This window comes from Prinia subflava, chromosome 3 (genome assembly GCF_021018805.1).
Source record: "Prinia subflava isolate CZ2003 ecotype Zambia chromosome 3, Cam_Psub_1.2, whole genome shotgun sequence".
Lineage (NCBI taxonomy): Eukaryota > Metazoa > Chordata > Aves > Passeriformes > Cisticolidae > Prinia > Prinia subflava.
The window spans coordinates 81,160,653-81,174,638 of record NC_086249.1 but is presented as its reverse complement, the minus strand read 5'-3'; the positions used below and the strand labels follow the sequence as shown (position 1 = coordinate 81,174,638).

General features: G+C 40.2%; 1 protein-coding gene across 1 annotated transcript in view; it reads right to left on the bottom strand.

The window, feature by feature from the left end:
• Positions 1-13,986, bottom strand: part of RASA3 (RAS p21 protein activator 3) — a 129,850-nt gene that overhangs the window by 60,416 nt on the left and 55,448 nt on the right. The window contains exon 4 of the mRNA XM_063392714.1: positions 9,103-9,197. Coding sequence (XP_063248784.1) covers positions 9,103-9,197 — 95 coding nt within the window. The remainder of the gene's footprint in view (positions 1-9,102; positions 9,198-13,986) is intronic.

Below are 13,986 nucleotides of genomic sequence, written 5' to 3'. Positions count from 1 at the left end.
TATTATTAAAAGAACTACTGTAATAATAACATGAGTCTTCTGTCGTAGGTATGCAGAGTTTACAAGCAGGAAAGATTATAAAATGCAACAGAACAGAAAAAAATTTCATTTTACCCAAAGCTGAAACAGTGGCTTCATCCTGGTCAGAGAGAATCCCTCCTTTGGAGCCAGTCAGCTCAGTCCTGCATTATTATCAGGCTATAATGCTTTTTTCCCTTTAGCAGAGCAAAAAAAAAAACTGAGAAAAAATCTGGAGGTTTGACAAGCCTGAAGTAGCATGTATTAATCACTCAAAACATTTCCATTAACAATATATTTCAGGGTGTTCCTAGAAGCAGCTATGGTTATTAGCATAGCTAATACCTTTCTCCTTTGGAAAGGTAGGAGCTCTTTTCAAGGAACAAGCAGAAGGAGTGCCAATCCAACTGCTGAACACTTTTCCACCCTTTTCCACCCTCCATGTCAGCTCTGGCTGACAGGTTCACAGGTTGCACCTCCTTCCTAACCACACCTAACACCACATAAGGGAGCCAGTCAGCTTCCAGTTTGCAATTATTGATTAAAGAAGCCATTGGATGACTGAATTTCTTGTAGGGAAGCAGACAGTATTCATAAGGAAATCAGTAAAAAAAAACCAAAAAACTTTTGAAAGGCTTTACTGAGGAAAACACGGATTATGCTGTTAAATAGAATCTTTACTACACACTCCGTTATCTGAAAACTTCACTGAAACTGATTGCAAGTTGGCAAAGAAAAGAAAAAGCAGACTCAAAGTCCTGGTTTTGTAGATACAGGAAAAGCCTGTCTCCAACCACCTCCTTTCTGCCTGGAATGCAGCTGTGAGTCACTGTGGATTGAAACACCAGAAAACAGTTATAAAGCAAATAAAAGCACACAAATCCTACCTAACTGTGTCATGTTTCCAACAGTTGCAAATTTGTGGTTTAATTTAACCACAGTAATTTGAAGGAAAAGAAAATGTGTAACCACAGATTTTCCTAAAGTTACTGTTATGACAAACTTCTGCCATCCTGACATAAAGCAGTTTTAGTATGTTGAACAAGGCCTCAGAGGCAGTGTTTGCAAGGTCACCAGGACACCTCTGGGAGCTGTGTCAGAGTGCAGTTAAGTGCACACATTTTGTCCTGGAATCTGACACATCCCACATGAACCAGTGACGGTAGATTCAGATGCAACATCCAGTCAAGCTCAAAACAGATGCAATCTGGTTTTTCAGAGAAATATTTATGAAAACGCACTGACGAATACCAGGAACTTCCACGCCTATCTGAGGCTCTAGAAAGTGCACAGAAGACTGTCTGCCTAAGTTCAAGACAGGAGCCAAATCTACCCAAATTTCCTAAATCATTTTAAAGCAGGTATTAACCAGGCCTCCATCCTTTTTTGTTATTGTCAAATTTTTAGAAATCTTTCATTTTTAAAAAACATCAAAGGGAAAGAACAAGTCTTTACCACTGATTTAAACAAAACCAGAAAATACAGTTTGCTTGAATATTAAGTATCAGATCAACAGTCTTAACATCCAGGGCTCACACGGCATGATAATTCACTTCTACAAAAAACAGTAGTTGATATCACAAAAACACCTAAATAAGGTATTTGTTTACTATTCAACCTGCTGAACAGGAGGTTTGTGGTCAACCACCTTTCTACTTCTCACTAGCTGACCCAAGTTTGATGGGAATTTTCTCTTAGTGGGAGTGCACCTGGATCAAAGTTTTTCCAAACATTTATGCCATATGGGGACATTCTTCCAAACATAACTCTGCTCATTGCTCAGTAGTGTGGAAAGAGGGACTGAGACCCACTTTTGGCTCCTTACTCTTTATCCTGCTAGTAGAGTGTGACTGCAAGCAGTTTCACCCCAGCCCCTGGAGATGGAGAAGGGAAGAGATGTAACAGACAGCTGTAGGGGAGGACAAGGCTAAGCAGGTGACATGAACCACAGCTCATAACTGACTCATGCCAGCACTGTATTTTTTTGGAATCTCAAATTCAGGACTGTGATAACACTGATGTGTTGCTTTATTTTCTCTTGCTCCAATTTGTCTGGAAAAATGAGCATTGGAAGAACTCAGCGCTGCACAGAAACCATTCCAAATTAGGGAATAACCTGTGCCATTGCTTTCTCAGTCTTTCCAAATTTTTTACAGGATATAGCAGATGTTATTGGGCAGATTCTGTCTACTCTGAAATCTTTTTAGCCACCTTCCTGAGAAGTCACTTTCTGCCATCAGTAAAACCTAAAAGTGAACAAGAAAACTGAGCCAAACCCTAAGAGCTCACAAAATGCTGCCCTTCAGGGAATGGGAGAGGAAAGGCCAAGGGTACTGTTTTAGGTAAATCTAGCCCTGCAGTATTATCAGCAGCCTCACGTAAGGTCAGGCCTACCAGTAGGTTTGAAAGCAGGAGGAGGAAGGAGCTTGTTTGCTGTCTACATTTGCTGCTTGTAACAGCTGCTCTTCCCTTTAGCAGAGGGCAGCAGGCGGCTGGGAAAGGTCTAAGGATGATGCCAGAGATCACAGCCTGCCTGCTGGACCAGAGTGCAGCTCACGAGAAACTGGAACAAAACCCAGCTGATCACTGAGCAAAGTGCAGCAACTCCATTCAGCACTGCAGGGATCCATAGATGCTAAGCAAAGCGGAACTGATATCTGCTTGCTCCCCATATGCGCAGGCATGTCAGAACTGCTCAGTAACTGGCAAACAACCTCACATGGCATAACATTAACCTTCCTGTTTCTCTAAAGGAAGACTACAGCCATATGGTCACAATCCTTAAAAATAATCATGTTTTTTTCTCAAATAGTTCAATGGGATATAAGATGTAGATGTTGTAAGTGAAAGGGTTTCATTTCCCCAGACAAATTATGTTCTGCAGATACAAACCCCACATATGTTATTTTAAAACCATGTACACTCATTGTTCAGCAGTAGGTGCTCCTCACCACATCATGCTACAGTCAAACTGTTGAAGAGTGATAGACCAAAACTTGATTGGCTGTCTCAGCCCTTTGTGCTGTTAAGTCTGAATACTGTGATCTCACATTCACAAAGGGAGGAAGTCTTGCCACAAAGCAGGATCTGGTGAATAGCTGCTCTTTCCCCTTACCACAAACATTATTTACCATTGCATGGCTCAGTTGTCTCAAATAATTCTGTCAGTAGGCACTTAGCCTTGAGAATCTCCCCACCCTATCAAAAGAGACATGTCACCTCTCTTCAAAACAACACGAGGATAGAAGCTTAAGTGCCACTGTTAAAAATATAGAGGGTAGCACCCATTTATTTCCTGTGTGTGGTAGAAAGCTGATACCAAACCTGGAAGCAGCTGCTTCTTTTTACAATTTGCATTTACCCATGCTTACAGTAGGTTGTACAAAATGCATCAGTGACTCCTTTTTATGTTAGAAGTGTTTAATTACCCACACAAAGATAGGCAATATCAATGTTGGACAGTGGGCATGCAATGCTCTTAATTATTCAATTGATAATGTAATTCTATCAATTACTGGAGTGAAACTGCCCTATAAAGCTGCTCCTAAAGACAATTATATCTTGTATCTTCAAACACATATTCTAATTAACAATTAGCAACAGAGCCATCACAGTTCAACACGACTTGCTCCACATATGCAAAGGGCATTGATATATATAAAAAACAGGAAGCAAGCAGACATGGGAGAGACCTTGGAAATTTCAACAAGGTGAACAAAAATAACAAAGTAACACTTCCAGCTTCCTCCACAGATTTGGGATAAACTTCTCCATCACACAACAATGAATGAAGAATAACTAATTAAAAAGCTTTTGATGAAACCTTGGCTCTGATGAACTCATGGCAAAACTCCCACCCCACAAAGGCCAAGATTTCATTCACAAAGACTGACACTTGAGATACAGATTCTGCATCAAAGGGGAAGGTGCTGACAAAAAGGAAATGGGTTTTTTTTGAGGACCACACCATGCCTTAGCTAAATTCTTCTAGCTAACATACAGGCAGCATTTCAGAGTCAGTAGTTATGTCCAGCAAGACAAGAGGATTTTAGGTGTACTCTCCAAACACACCCATAAATAATGTTTTCTACTAATGAAGTATAATACACCACATGACACTGATGCCAGTCCATGCTCGAGAACAGGCATGTTTAATCAACAATAGCCAAAGGCTGCATAGACAAAATGCTAATGTGGTGAAAGGAAGAGGAAAGGCTTTTGGTGTCTGAAGAAAGTACTTAACATCAGTAAATCTTTGGCACAAAGCATTGAGTACAGAAGGTTAAAATGTGAGACAATTTGCTTCCTCAGTGTTGGTTATCTGCCCTTTACATGCCTTTTATTTTTATTAAGTTGATAGCCAAATAGATATCTCAGACACATCAAAGTTCTTATGAGAAGGAAGGGGAAATGAGCAATTTTCAAGTTTTTGTCAGACTTTTTTTGCCCTGACAATGACTTTATTTAAGACCTTGAGCATAACTGGCTTTGGAAAAGCGTTCTGTCATTTAAAACTGAGAACTCAGCTGTAAGAGGACATGACTATTTCACATTTGTCAATGAGGTAGAGGAAGTAACTCAAAGCACACTTGAAAAGGGGAACTTTCAAAACAAGAGCCTGCACAGGAAAACATGTCAGAATAATCTAACTCTCCCTGCCAGTCTCCCCTACTTTTGCATATGCAAACAAGATGGTTTGGAGTATGCTGGTGTCTACAGATATTAATCAGAATATCTCTGGATCTTTAACCACTTCACTGATTACATGTACACAAAGGGTATTTAGGCAGCAAAGCTCAAACTTCACTAAACAGACTTGACCTATGAACTCAATGTGAAAAGAAAATTAAGGATAAAACTACTCAAAACCAGGAAAGGCCTTTTAAAGACTGCATGTGCACTTGGGCTTAAATTTCACTGAGAACACATGGACCACTGACAGCATCTGTCATCTACAGCCCTGGGCAAATATCTGAATCAGTTACTGTTGGGTAAACTTCCTTCTGTGGAAACAAGGAAAACATTCATGGATCAAAACAGAGGCACACAAAATCGCATGGCAATTTTTGCTTCCAGACCCTCAAAACTACGACAATAAGAATAGTAGATCCTGAAGGACAAATGACTAGTAGAAAAGAAACATGTCCCCTATAAAGTATGCAACATCATGTTCATACTGACCTCAAGCAACTTACAATGTTGTCTCTTCTGCTGCTAGCCCCTCCCCTCCAGCTGAAGTTCATAATGCCTGACTGTTCATAATCTATTTCAATGCAAAAGTTAAATCATCTTCAGTAACGGCTCAATTCCTGTTCTACTTCTCACTAAAATACTTAGGCTCATGTACTGTCAGACACTGGGCATTGAACTCTGGGGACAGTACTGAAGAGGAGGCAGGCTCCATCAGAAGATGGAAACTTAAAATTCCTTCAGCTAAATGCACACAAACCCACCTGGTTTTAGCTTTATACTTTTAGAACATTTTTCTCAGTCTGGAAAGTTAAGCCATAAATTAAACATTAATGGCTGCTGTAAACTTCCACTCTGTAGTCTGTATAAGAAAACTTCCCGATCATATTTAACATTTTATTCTACATTTAAAAAGGAAATATTCAGATATCGTATTTGTATGCCAAACACAAATATAAGCTGCAGTTTCATCACTTGTTCTCCACAGAACAGCTCAAACTTAAGCACCTGGAGCACAACTGCTGTTTCATCACGCAGCTATATCTCAACAGCATGCAGGGTTATCCATTGACAGGCCCACATCAGACTATGAAATGTGTTATTTTCAAACTAGTGAGAGCAAAACAGCCAGTAAAATGTGGGGGCATTGATGTACCAACAGAGTAAAAGCCTGTCAGCTTCAAGGGGCAGTTACAGCCCACTGCTGAGTGACACAGCACTGTGCTCTGGCAGCTACTGCCTTCCACCGACTCAGGCAAAGGAAAAGTCAGATGCACCTGATGATGCTGATTATCTCACTGGGAAGGTTTGCTAGACCAAACGGTGAACCAAACCCACAAAAGCCATGTGGGTTGTAATGCCTGCTCTGCGTCTGTGGGCTGAGCAGCTGCACAGTCCCACCTGCACTGCTCCATGTGAGCCTGAACACAACATGCTGGTGAGACCACAGGCCTCTGAGCAGCACCCAGCCCAGACACACAATGCCCTCATTTCTCCTTCAGCATGAGCAATCATGCCAGACTCCTTTACTTACTGTCAAGCAATAAATGGAGGTGGCATTAAAGCATCTGACAGTAATACTCATATCTGTGTAGTCTGACAATTAAGGTAGTCCTGCTGTCAGTAACATCCTTATCTGCAATAAAATTTATGAAGCCATAATCTCACTCCTGACAACACAAAGCACCTTTACAACACAGTAAGAATTGGCAGTGTTGTAAAACCATAAAACCAGATTCAAAGTCTCAAGCTAAACACCTTGGAAACACTCTCTGATAAAGTTATACAACATTAACACTTACATACTGATTTTTTGAAGTATACAGGAAACTCATACCAATGAGGTACAAACCATGTTGAATAAAATTTTAAATTCTTCTTGTTAAACTTCAGATAGCTCAAAATACCAGTTCTTACATCACAAATGATATTATCTGTGATTTCAAAACAGTCTTTCTGTTCTGAAAAATGAGGCACTGTGTCCCAGAAGTGGGCCACAAGAAACACAGCATCCAATATCACTAATATTTGAACAATCCATTGTTTTTAAGGTAGTTTTCAGTTTCTGACACTGCTGGCTGCTTTGCTTAAAACCTGGGTATTTTCAGACTTTGCACAGGGTCAAGGTAAATCCCTTACAGGTTTATCATTCTTATCCAGTTTCCTTCACATCACAGCCTAATGTATTAGAAATAATTAGAAACCTGATCTTTTTTTTTTTTTAATTTCTCAGTCCGACTGCATAACCCCAAGCAAGTCACATTCTTTCTGACATTTACTGTATTCAAAGTGTGGGAGTGACAATAGCTTACCTCAGTAGTGCTGTGATGCATAACTAAATAACCATGAAGTGATCTACAACATGGAAAATAGTACAACAGCCACTGGCTGACAAAAGCAGAAGATGCAGGAGTTTCCTGACATACAATTCAATGTTTAATCCATTAAATTACAATGGAAAAACTGCTAGAATGATAAAACTGATAGTTGGCACATTAAAACTCCCTTTGTACTAGTATTTGCATGATTCACTACAAATGTGAACTGTTAAAAATTTCCTAAACTTTCTTTAAAAATTTTCTTTAAAATTGGAGGAAAACTGAGTAACATTGTATAAATACTCATCATTAACACAAGTATTCTATTTTCCCTTCAAAATGAAAAAGTGCTTAGAAAGACAACTGAGATACAGCAAACATAAAAGATATAAACACAAAAATATTTTATTTGGCTATCTTCACTTGCATAAGAATTCATACAAAATATTTACAAATCTGTTCCCACTATTTTGGAAAACCAAGCCCTCTTGCATCTCAACATAAAGACCAAGGAACATTTAAAAAAAGGGATAAAATCATAGTATCATGTAAATCATATTTACACTACCTGTAATAAACACAGAGCCCAGAAACAGTTTATAATGGTTGGGTTCTAGTAAGGATGCAAACAGCATAAGTGATAAACTGTACAATCACAGAGAACATGCTTCCAGCAGTCCTGTGTTCCTCTTCACTCCAAAAGCTAGAGCTGCCTGCAACTTAGAAAGCACCCTGGTCTAAAAGGCTTCCACAAACTCACTCTGTACAAATACTGTAACAAAACAATGCAGAAGCTTATCTAAATATTGGATTTCTTCAACTGATAAATTACAAAGGGAAAGTTTTCATATCCTACAGGAAATAAACACTCAATCTATTGTTCTAAAGGCACTGTCACAAGAGGCTTTGAGGTAAGAGGACAGGGACACCAGGGTGAACAGAACAGATCTCATAGTTAAAAGCCTGTTAAAAGCCTTTCCATCACCAGTGACACTGAAATGTGGCTTTAAAGAGGATCAATATTTTACAAGAGAATGTCACAGGCTGAACAGGCTCTCCTGAGGCTTTATTTGTATCACATGCATGGCAGTATATTAGTTGTCTCTCCAAAGAAAAAGAAAACCTAATCTTGCATGTATTTCCACATATTCTTCACCATACATGACCACACTGTATGTTGCAATGTGTGTGCATTTTAAGTGTCATTTTCCAACTTGTAAAGTTCCAACCTGTACAGACCTGCACACAGACTGAAAAACCAAGATACTGTGTCCAACCCCACCATACAGAAGTATCTAAGGCATTTCCCCTTGTGTTTATCTGAGACTTTTGCACTGGTCAGATAGTCATGTCTCCTCCTAAACAAGTATTGTGGTTCAAAAATGATCTGTAATATATATACTTACAGGAGAAAAAAAAAGTAACTAGCAAATTATCCTGCTATATAATTTTGATTTCTTGCTTTGTCATAATGACTGTTTTCACTAGACCTAATGCCGTAACAGAATCTGCTTCAAAAGAAGTCAAGTACATAAAGAGGAGCCTCACTGCGTACAAAAATTTGCAAAGTACCAAACAGTAAATGTAATTTAGGGCTGAAGTAATACAGTTATCAGCATTCCCATTGACTGGACAAGTGCCTAGGGATCTGGCAAGGAATGTTTTTCACATTAAAGATGTACTTGTTGCCATTCCTGTGGCAACCTGCCAACATAATTATTTAAAGCAGTACCTGCAGACACTATTTTCAAGATGGCTCCACTCCCTGAGGAATCAACTGTTATTTATAGGGTCTGAAGTTATTTGATACTTGAGATAAACACACCCCTCCTTGTATCAGTGACCTGATAGTTCACATAGTTTTAATTATTTCTGTAGGCAGAATCCTGACCCCCAGTGTTTTATGCACACTTGTAATTCACCCTACACTTATCATCGAAACCCAAACCATACTAATGGGCAACACTTCCTTTTTGTAGGCAAGCAACACCTCTGTCCAAGGGGTTTGAAACCCATGAAACTGCCATGGCCTTGTTACAAATACTCCTTTGCCAGGATATTTTTTTAACCATCTCACCTGTACTTCTGAATCAGCATCAACATGCTGGAGTTGAAACCAGGTGTCTCTGTTATGATACTTCTGCAGATCTTCTTTCTGTATAGCTACCTTTCCTGAAATAAAACAAACCAGAAGCACAGTTTAAGACATGCTTTAGCTCTACCAAGATATATTTCAACCAAAACCAAGTTTTAAAAAAACTATTTAGGGTCTGTCCTGGTCAAGAAAGGATTTAGAGCAAGGAAATATTTTTGGGGAATACTTCTTTACACAACACATAATGATGAGCACAATACTGATGAGGACAAGACATCTTTCTGCATTGCATTTTGTGAATGACTCGAAAATTCCTCAAGTCCTAACAGAGTGAAGCACCGGATGCTATGGACAAGCTTGTAAATATGCTAGTAACAAAAATGTCATTACTACTTCTCCGACACGCAATTAAACTTGTGGGAAGAAAAGCTTAGAAACTGTTGCAGAGATTTTTTTGTGGCTGATGTCTGTCACAATCCCAAATTAAATGTTCCATGCATATGTTATTGCCAACAATATTTCAGGATGAGACATTTCACTGTATAGTTTTGTAAGAGAAAGGAAACAACTAGAGATGTCAAGTCACAGCAGATTCCCACATCTGCATTCTGGGGCCCTATCAATCTCTCTCTCTCCCACTCAAATCTTTCAGACTTCACATTATGCAAACCAGAGCCACCCAAGTGCTATCCCTGACTGCAGAGAAAAACCCACCCCAAAACACGGAAGAGTTTTAACTCTCGTGTTTTTATACCCATCTTACCACTAACAAATTAGCTGTTTTCGTAGGTACAGTAACAGCACTCAGTTCCATTCGGTGGGCAAAGAGCCCACATGAATGTGAAGGGTCAATGCAGAAATTTCTGTCCTGCCCAATCTCTCTCAGGCAGTACCTTAAGCACTCTCTGAGGAGCAGTGAAACTTTTTCCAAACGTCTTTCTTTGTATACACAGAGCTGAGCGTGGCATGCCTGAGCAGCACGTGATCCCCAGAAAGCTGCTCTGGGTTGGGTGGCTCCCCAGCATTGAGCAAGCAGCATGTTTGAAGTGAAAGAATCCAGGGCAGACACACTGACAAGGCTCGAGGAAGCTGGGGTTTGGCAATGTGGTTGGGTGGACTTTTGCTGCTAAAGGGAGTTGCTCACATACAGTTTGCAACCACTGCTTTGTCATAAAAACACAGACTTTCTTTAACCAAATGTTGTTAGATAAAGTTCATCAATGGATACAGTTTTGTGGGAAAAAGATCACCAAGGCTACCTAAACTCATGCAGTTTGACCAGATGTCAGTAGCACATTACCCAAGCAAATGTTAACAGAACACATTTGCAAAGACAAAAAAAGGAAGAACACATGATCAAAGACTACAAAAGTGGGAAACACAAAGCACTCTCCCTTGTGAAATCTAAAAGCTTACAGACATTCTAGCAGCAAGTTATTACACACCAGCATTCCCTCAATTTATGGCCTTTTCCATTAGCTGGATGGCTTCACCCAGCCCTCCCATTTGCTGGGCTACACCCCATACCATGCTGCAGCTGCATTCTTCTGGCTGTTTCTGATGACAGTTTCCAGATTTCCAGTCCCAGTTCCTAAACTACCCTAACATTCTTCCACAACTGCCCTCATAGTATCTGCCAGGGTTTCTGCTCTAGCTTCCCTTTCAGAACTTCTGACCCATTATTTCTAAGTCTTGTTCATTCTGTCCTCTTGCTGCTTGGCCTGTAGGGATAATCAGATCCATCTCCTAGCAAACGTTTAAATAGAGATTAACAAGGGAGTCTCTTTACTGGATATACAGAGCAAGTCACTCAAACTTCTTAAAAAAGCAATAATTAAATTACATATACCTACAAAATAATACAGCAGGAAGGGTAAATAAGACATCTGAACTGTGCTGAACAGAAGACACCAAGTTATTCTACTGAGAATCCATGGGATGATGACTCTGTTTTTTCAAATCGTCTATTTTTATTCTCCAACCACAGTGCGGTGGTTTGTGGGGAACCTAGTTTCTCTAAAACATTTTGAGGAATACATTGCAATGCATGCCTTTCCACTAATTGCTTTGGACCTGAAATTGTTTACTTTCACTGGCTGCTATCCTCATGCTACCCTTTAATCTCTTGCAGAAATCCTCCACTCAGCTGCAGCGTTGCACACACTTTCCAAACACCATCACTTGCAATCAGTCTCATTCACAGTCTCCTCCCATGTAAGGAGCGCCTTGCAGAACACTCAAGGATGGTTTCCCAATATCTGCATCTGTACACAGTGTAAATGGTGTGATCACTGCCCCCTCTTTCAGTGGGGAGTTCCTCTGCTCTCCGCATCAAGGACGGCAGTGTAACCCAGATGGGTCTGGCCACAAGGTCAGTACATGACTGCAGCACAAGGTGTTCACAGGCAGTGGCACGTGCCTCCAGCTCCGAGGGAGTTAACGTGGTGATACAACTGTTTTCATTAGGAAACTGTTTGAACAGCACTGTTTGCTCTGCACACAAGCAGCTTTTATTAATGACTGGAACTTATTGACTGGCCTGGCTATTACCCAGGGCTTTTCATTGCATACCAAATGATCCACAAAAAAGAAAAATCTACGAGGGAAAAAAAGAAGGTGAGAGTAAAAAGGCAGCCTACAGTTTGGCCAGTCTAAACATACACAAAGATATATATATATATATAAAGCTGAATGTTTGATCTGCCCTATTAAACAGCTCTCTGCATACACACAGAGGAGCTTCCCTCACAATTTTTTAATAACTCTTTACCTGCACAAGCCATGTACATATGCTCATCCTGCTCACATTCCTCCTCCTCATCACCAGACCCATATAAAACACAGTGCAGGTGCTGAGCACGGTCATGTTTCTGCCCTGCTCTACACAGTCACTGCTCTGCCACTGGCTGACCTATGTCTGACCTGGCTCCAACAACTTCCAGCAGCACCAGAACTAGGTTAAATCTAGGCCAATAATCACAAGCTGTTGGCACCTGTCACTTGACCTGACACTACACGATAAGAACCTGTAATTCTCCTTGAAGATAAACCCGACACGAGAGGTCAGAAAGATTTACCACCACTTATTTAAAGGATGTTTTCCTCTTGTGGTTCTTCAGCACACTCCCAAACTCGAGCCCATTGTCTTGCACTATTTCTCAAGACTTGGGTGGCTTCCAAACAGCATCAAGAAACTCTAAATCTTGCACCTGAGGCACCCAGCCACTCCTGCTGGTTTCCTCGGAGTGACCCCAGGCTGCGAAGTCTGCATCTGTTTAAGCTTTTAGACACTGTATGGGAAGAGGCAGGAAATAGCCAAGCTTGCTGAACAATGTAAAGTGTAATTTCAAAACTCAGTGTAAGTTACATTTTTAGAAGTTAAATTCTCAGCAAAGACTAAGTAAAAACATTCTTCTCATCTGAACTACTTTCTTTCTGAAGCCTGATGCTGACCACACCTTCAGACCGGGGGAGGGCAGGAAAACCTCACACACTGCTGTGTTTTCCACCCATATGGCAGCATTTTCCCTATGACCGCCCCCCTCCTCCCACTCCCCACTTCAGACTGAACAGATCTTCACTGGAACTTTTAAATCCTAAGCTCTGCGTTCAAAACAAAGGTGCAACATGCCACAGCTGAGCTCTTCCTTCTGTGAACTTTTTTTTAGGGAAAAAACAACATACCTATTATTGAGGAGACAGCTTACAGATTAATAAAGTTACTACCTAGGCCCTGGATGGTTTTAAAACTGAAAACTCCGCTTTAGAATCCCTGGTACAAACTGATATAAGAACCTCCTACGTTCTTCACCCATGCACCCCTGTCTTCTGAGCAGGGCATACTGAAACTGTTGAGGAAATCAAGCAAATCTAAAAAACCCCAAACAATGAAAATAAACATTCTGTGCAAGGAGAAGAGAACAAGAAATAAGTTTCATGGGTCATGTGTGGGTGGTGGTGGCATTTTTAACACAAAGGTCATTTCAACTGACCTGTTTTAGAGCTTCCCCACTTAAGAGTCACATTAACATAGCTACAAGACAGAAAATGGTAGGACATCAGTAATTTGGGCACAGAGACAGATTTTGAACAGAGAAGGGTAGGAATTTCTGGCTATACTGTCTGAGAAAGTGCTGGTGGAAGCACCACACCCTCAGTGCCCATCCCTCACTGGTTACAGGCATTTTGACAAATCAATTCAATGCAGCCCATTAACTTGTCCCTGAACATGCCTAGGCTTGTCAAGTCAGGGTCAATATCTCCATACCAAGACTAACAAAATTGATAATTTGGTTCAGGCATTCTCCATCCATACACAACCATCTTCTGTCTGCATTACCTGTTGGTGACAAAAGGGTTAGACATTGGTTGAGTAATTACATTCCACCTTTTAAGAATAATTTTCTAGTTTGCAGATGAGATATGTGGATATTTACAACAGATGCTAGACTAGCAGAAGACATCTTTACTGAAAAGGTAGTCACAGCAGCAATAGCAAAGGAGCTTGTGACTTTAAAAGGGCTCAAGACCCTACCTGAAACATGATCCAACAGGTTTGGATCCAAAAGTTATTTTACAGAAGCCTAAAATCAGAACATTTCAGGAGCTCTTGTATCTTCTTTTTAGGTTATCTTTATCTTGGAATACCTACACAGTGAAACCAACAGAATTTTACACACTGCTACTAAATGAGCTGAAACAATATAATATAATATTTTTAATATAATATCCTTCATTAACAATGACTGCAGTACAGATAATTAATAACAAAGGGTCAGGTCTGAGTCACACATTAAAATGCCCCAAAATTCTAATTAATTGAGTTCTCTCAGCTCTGAACAGAGACTTTGTCTCCTTCCTATATAA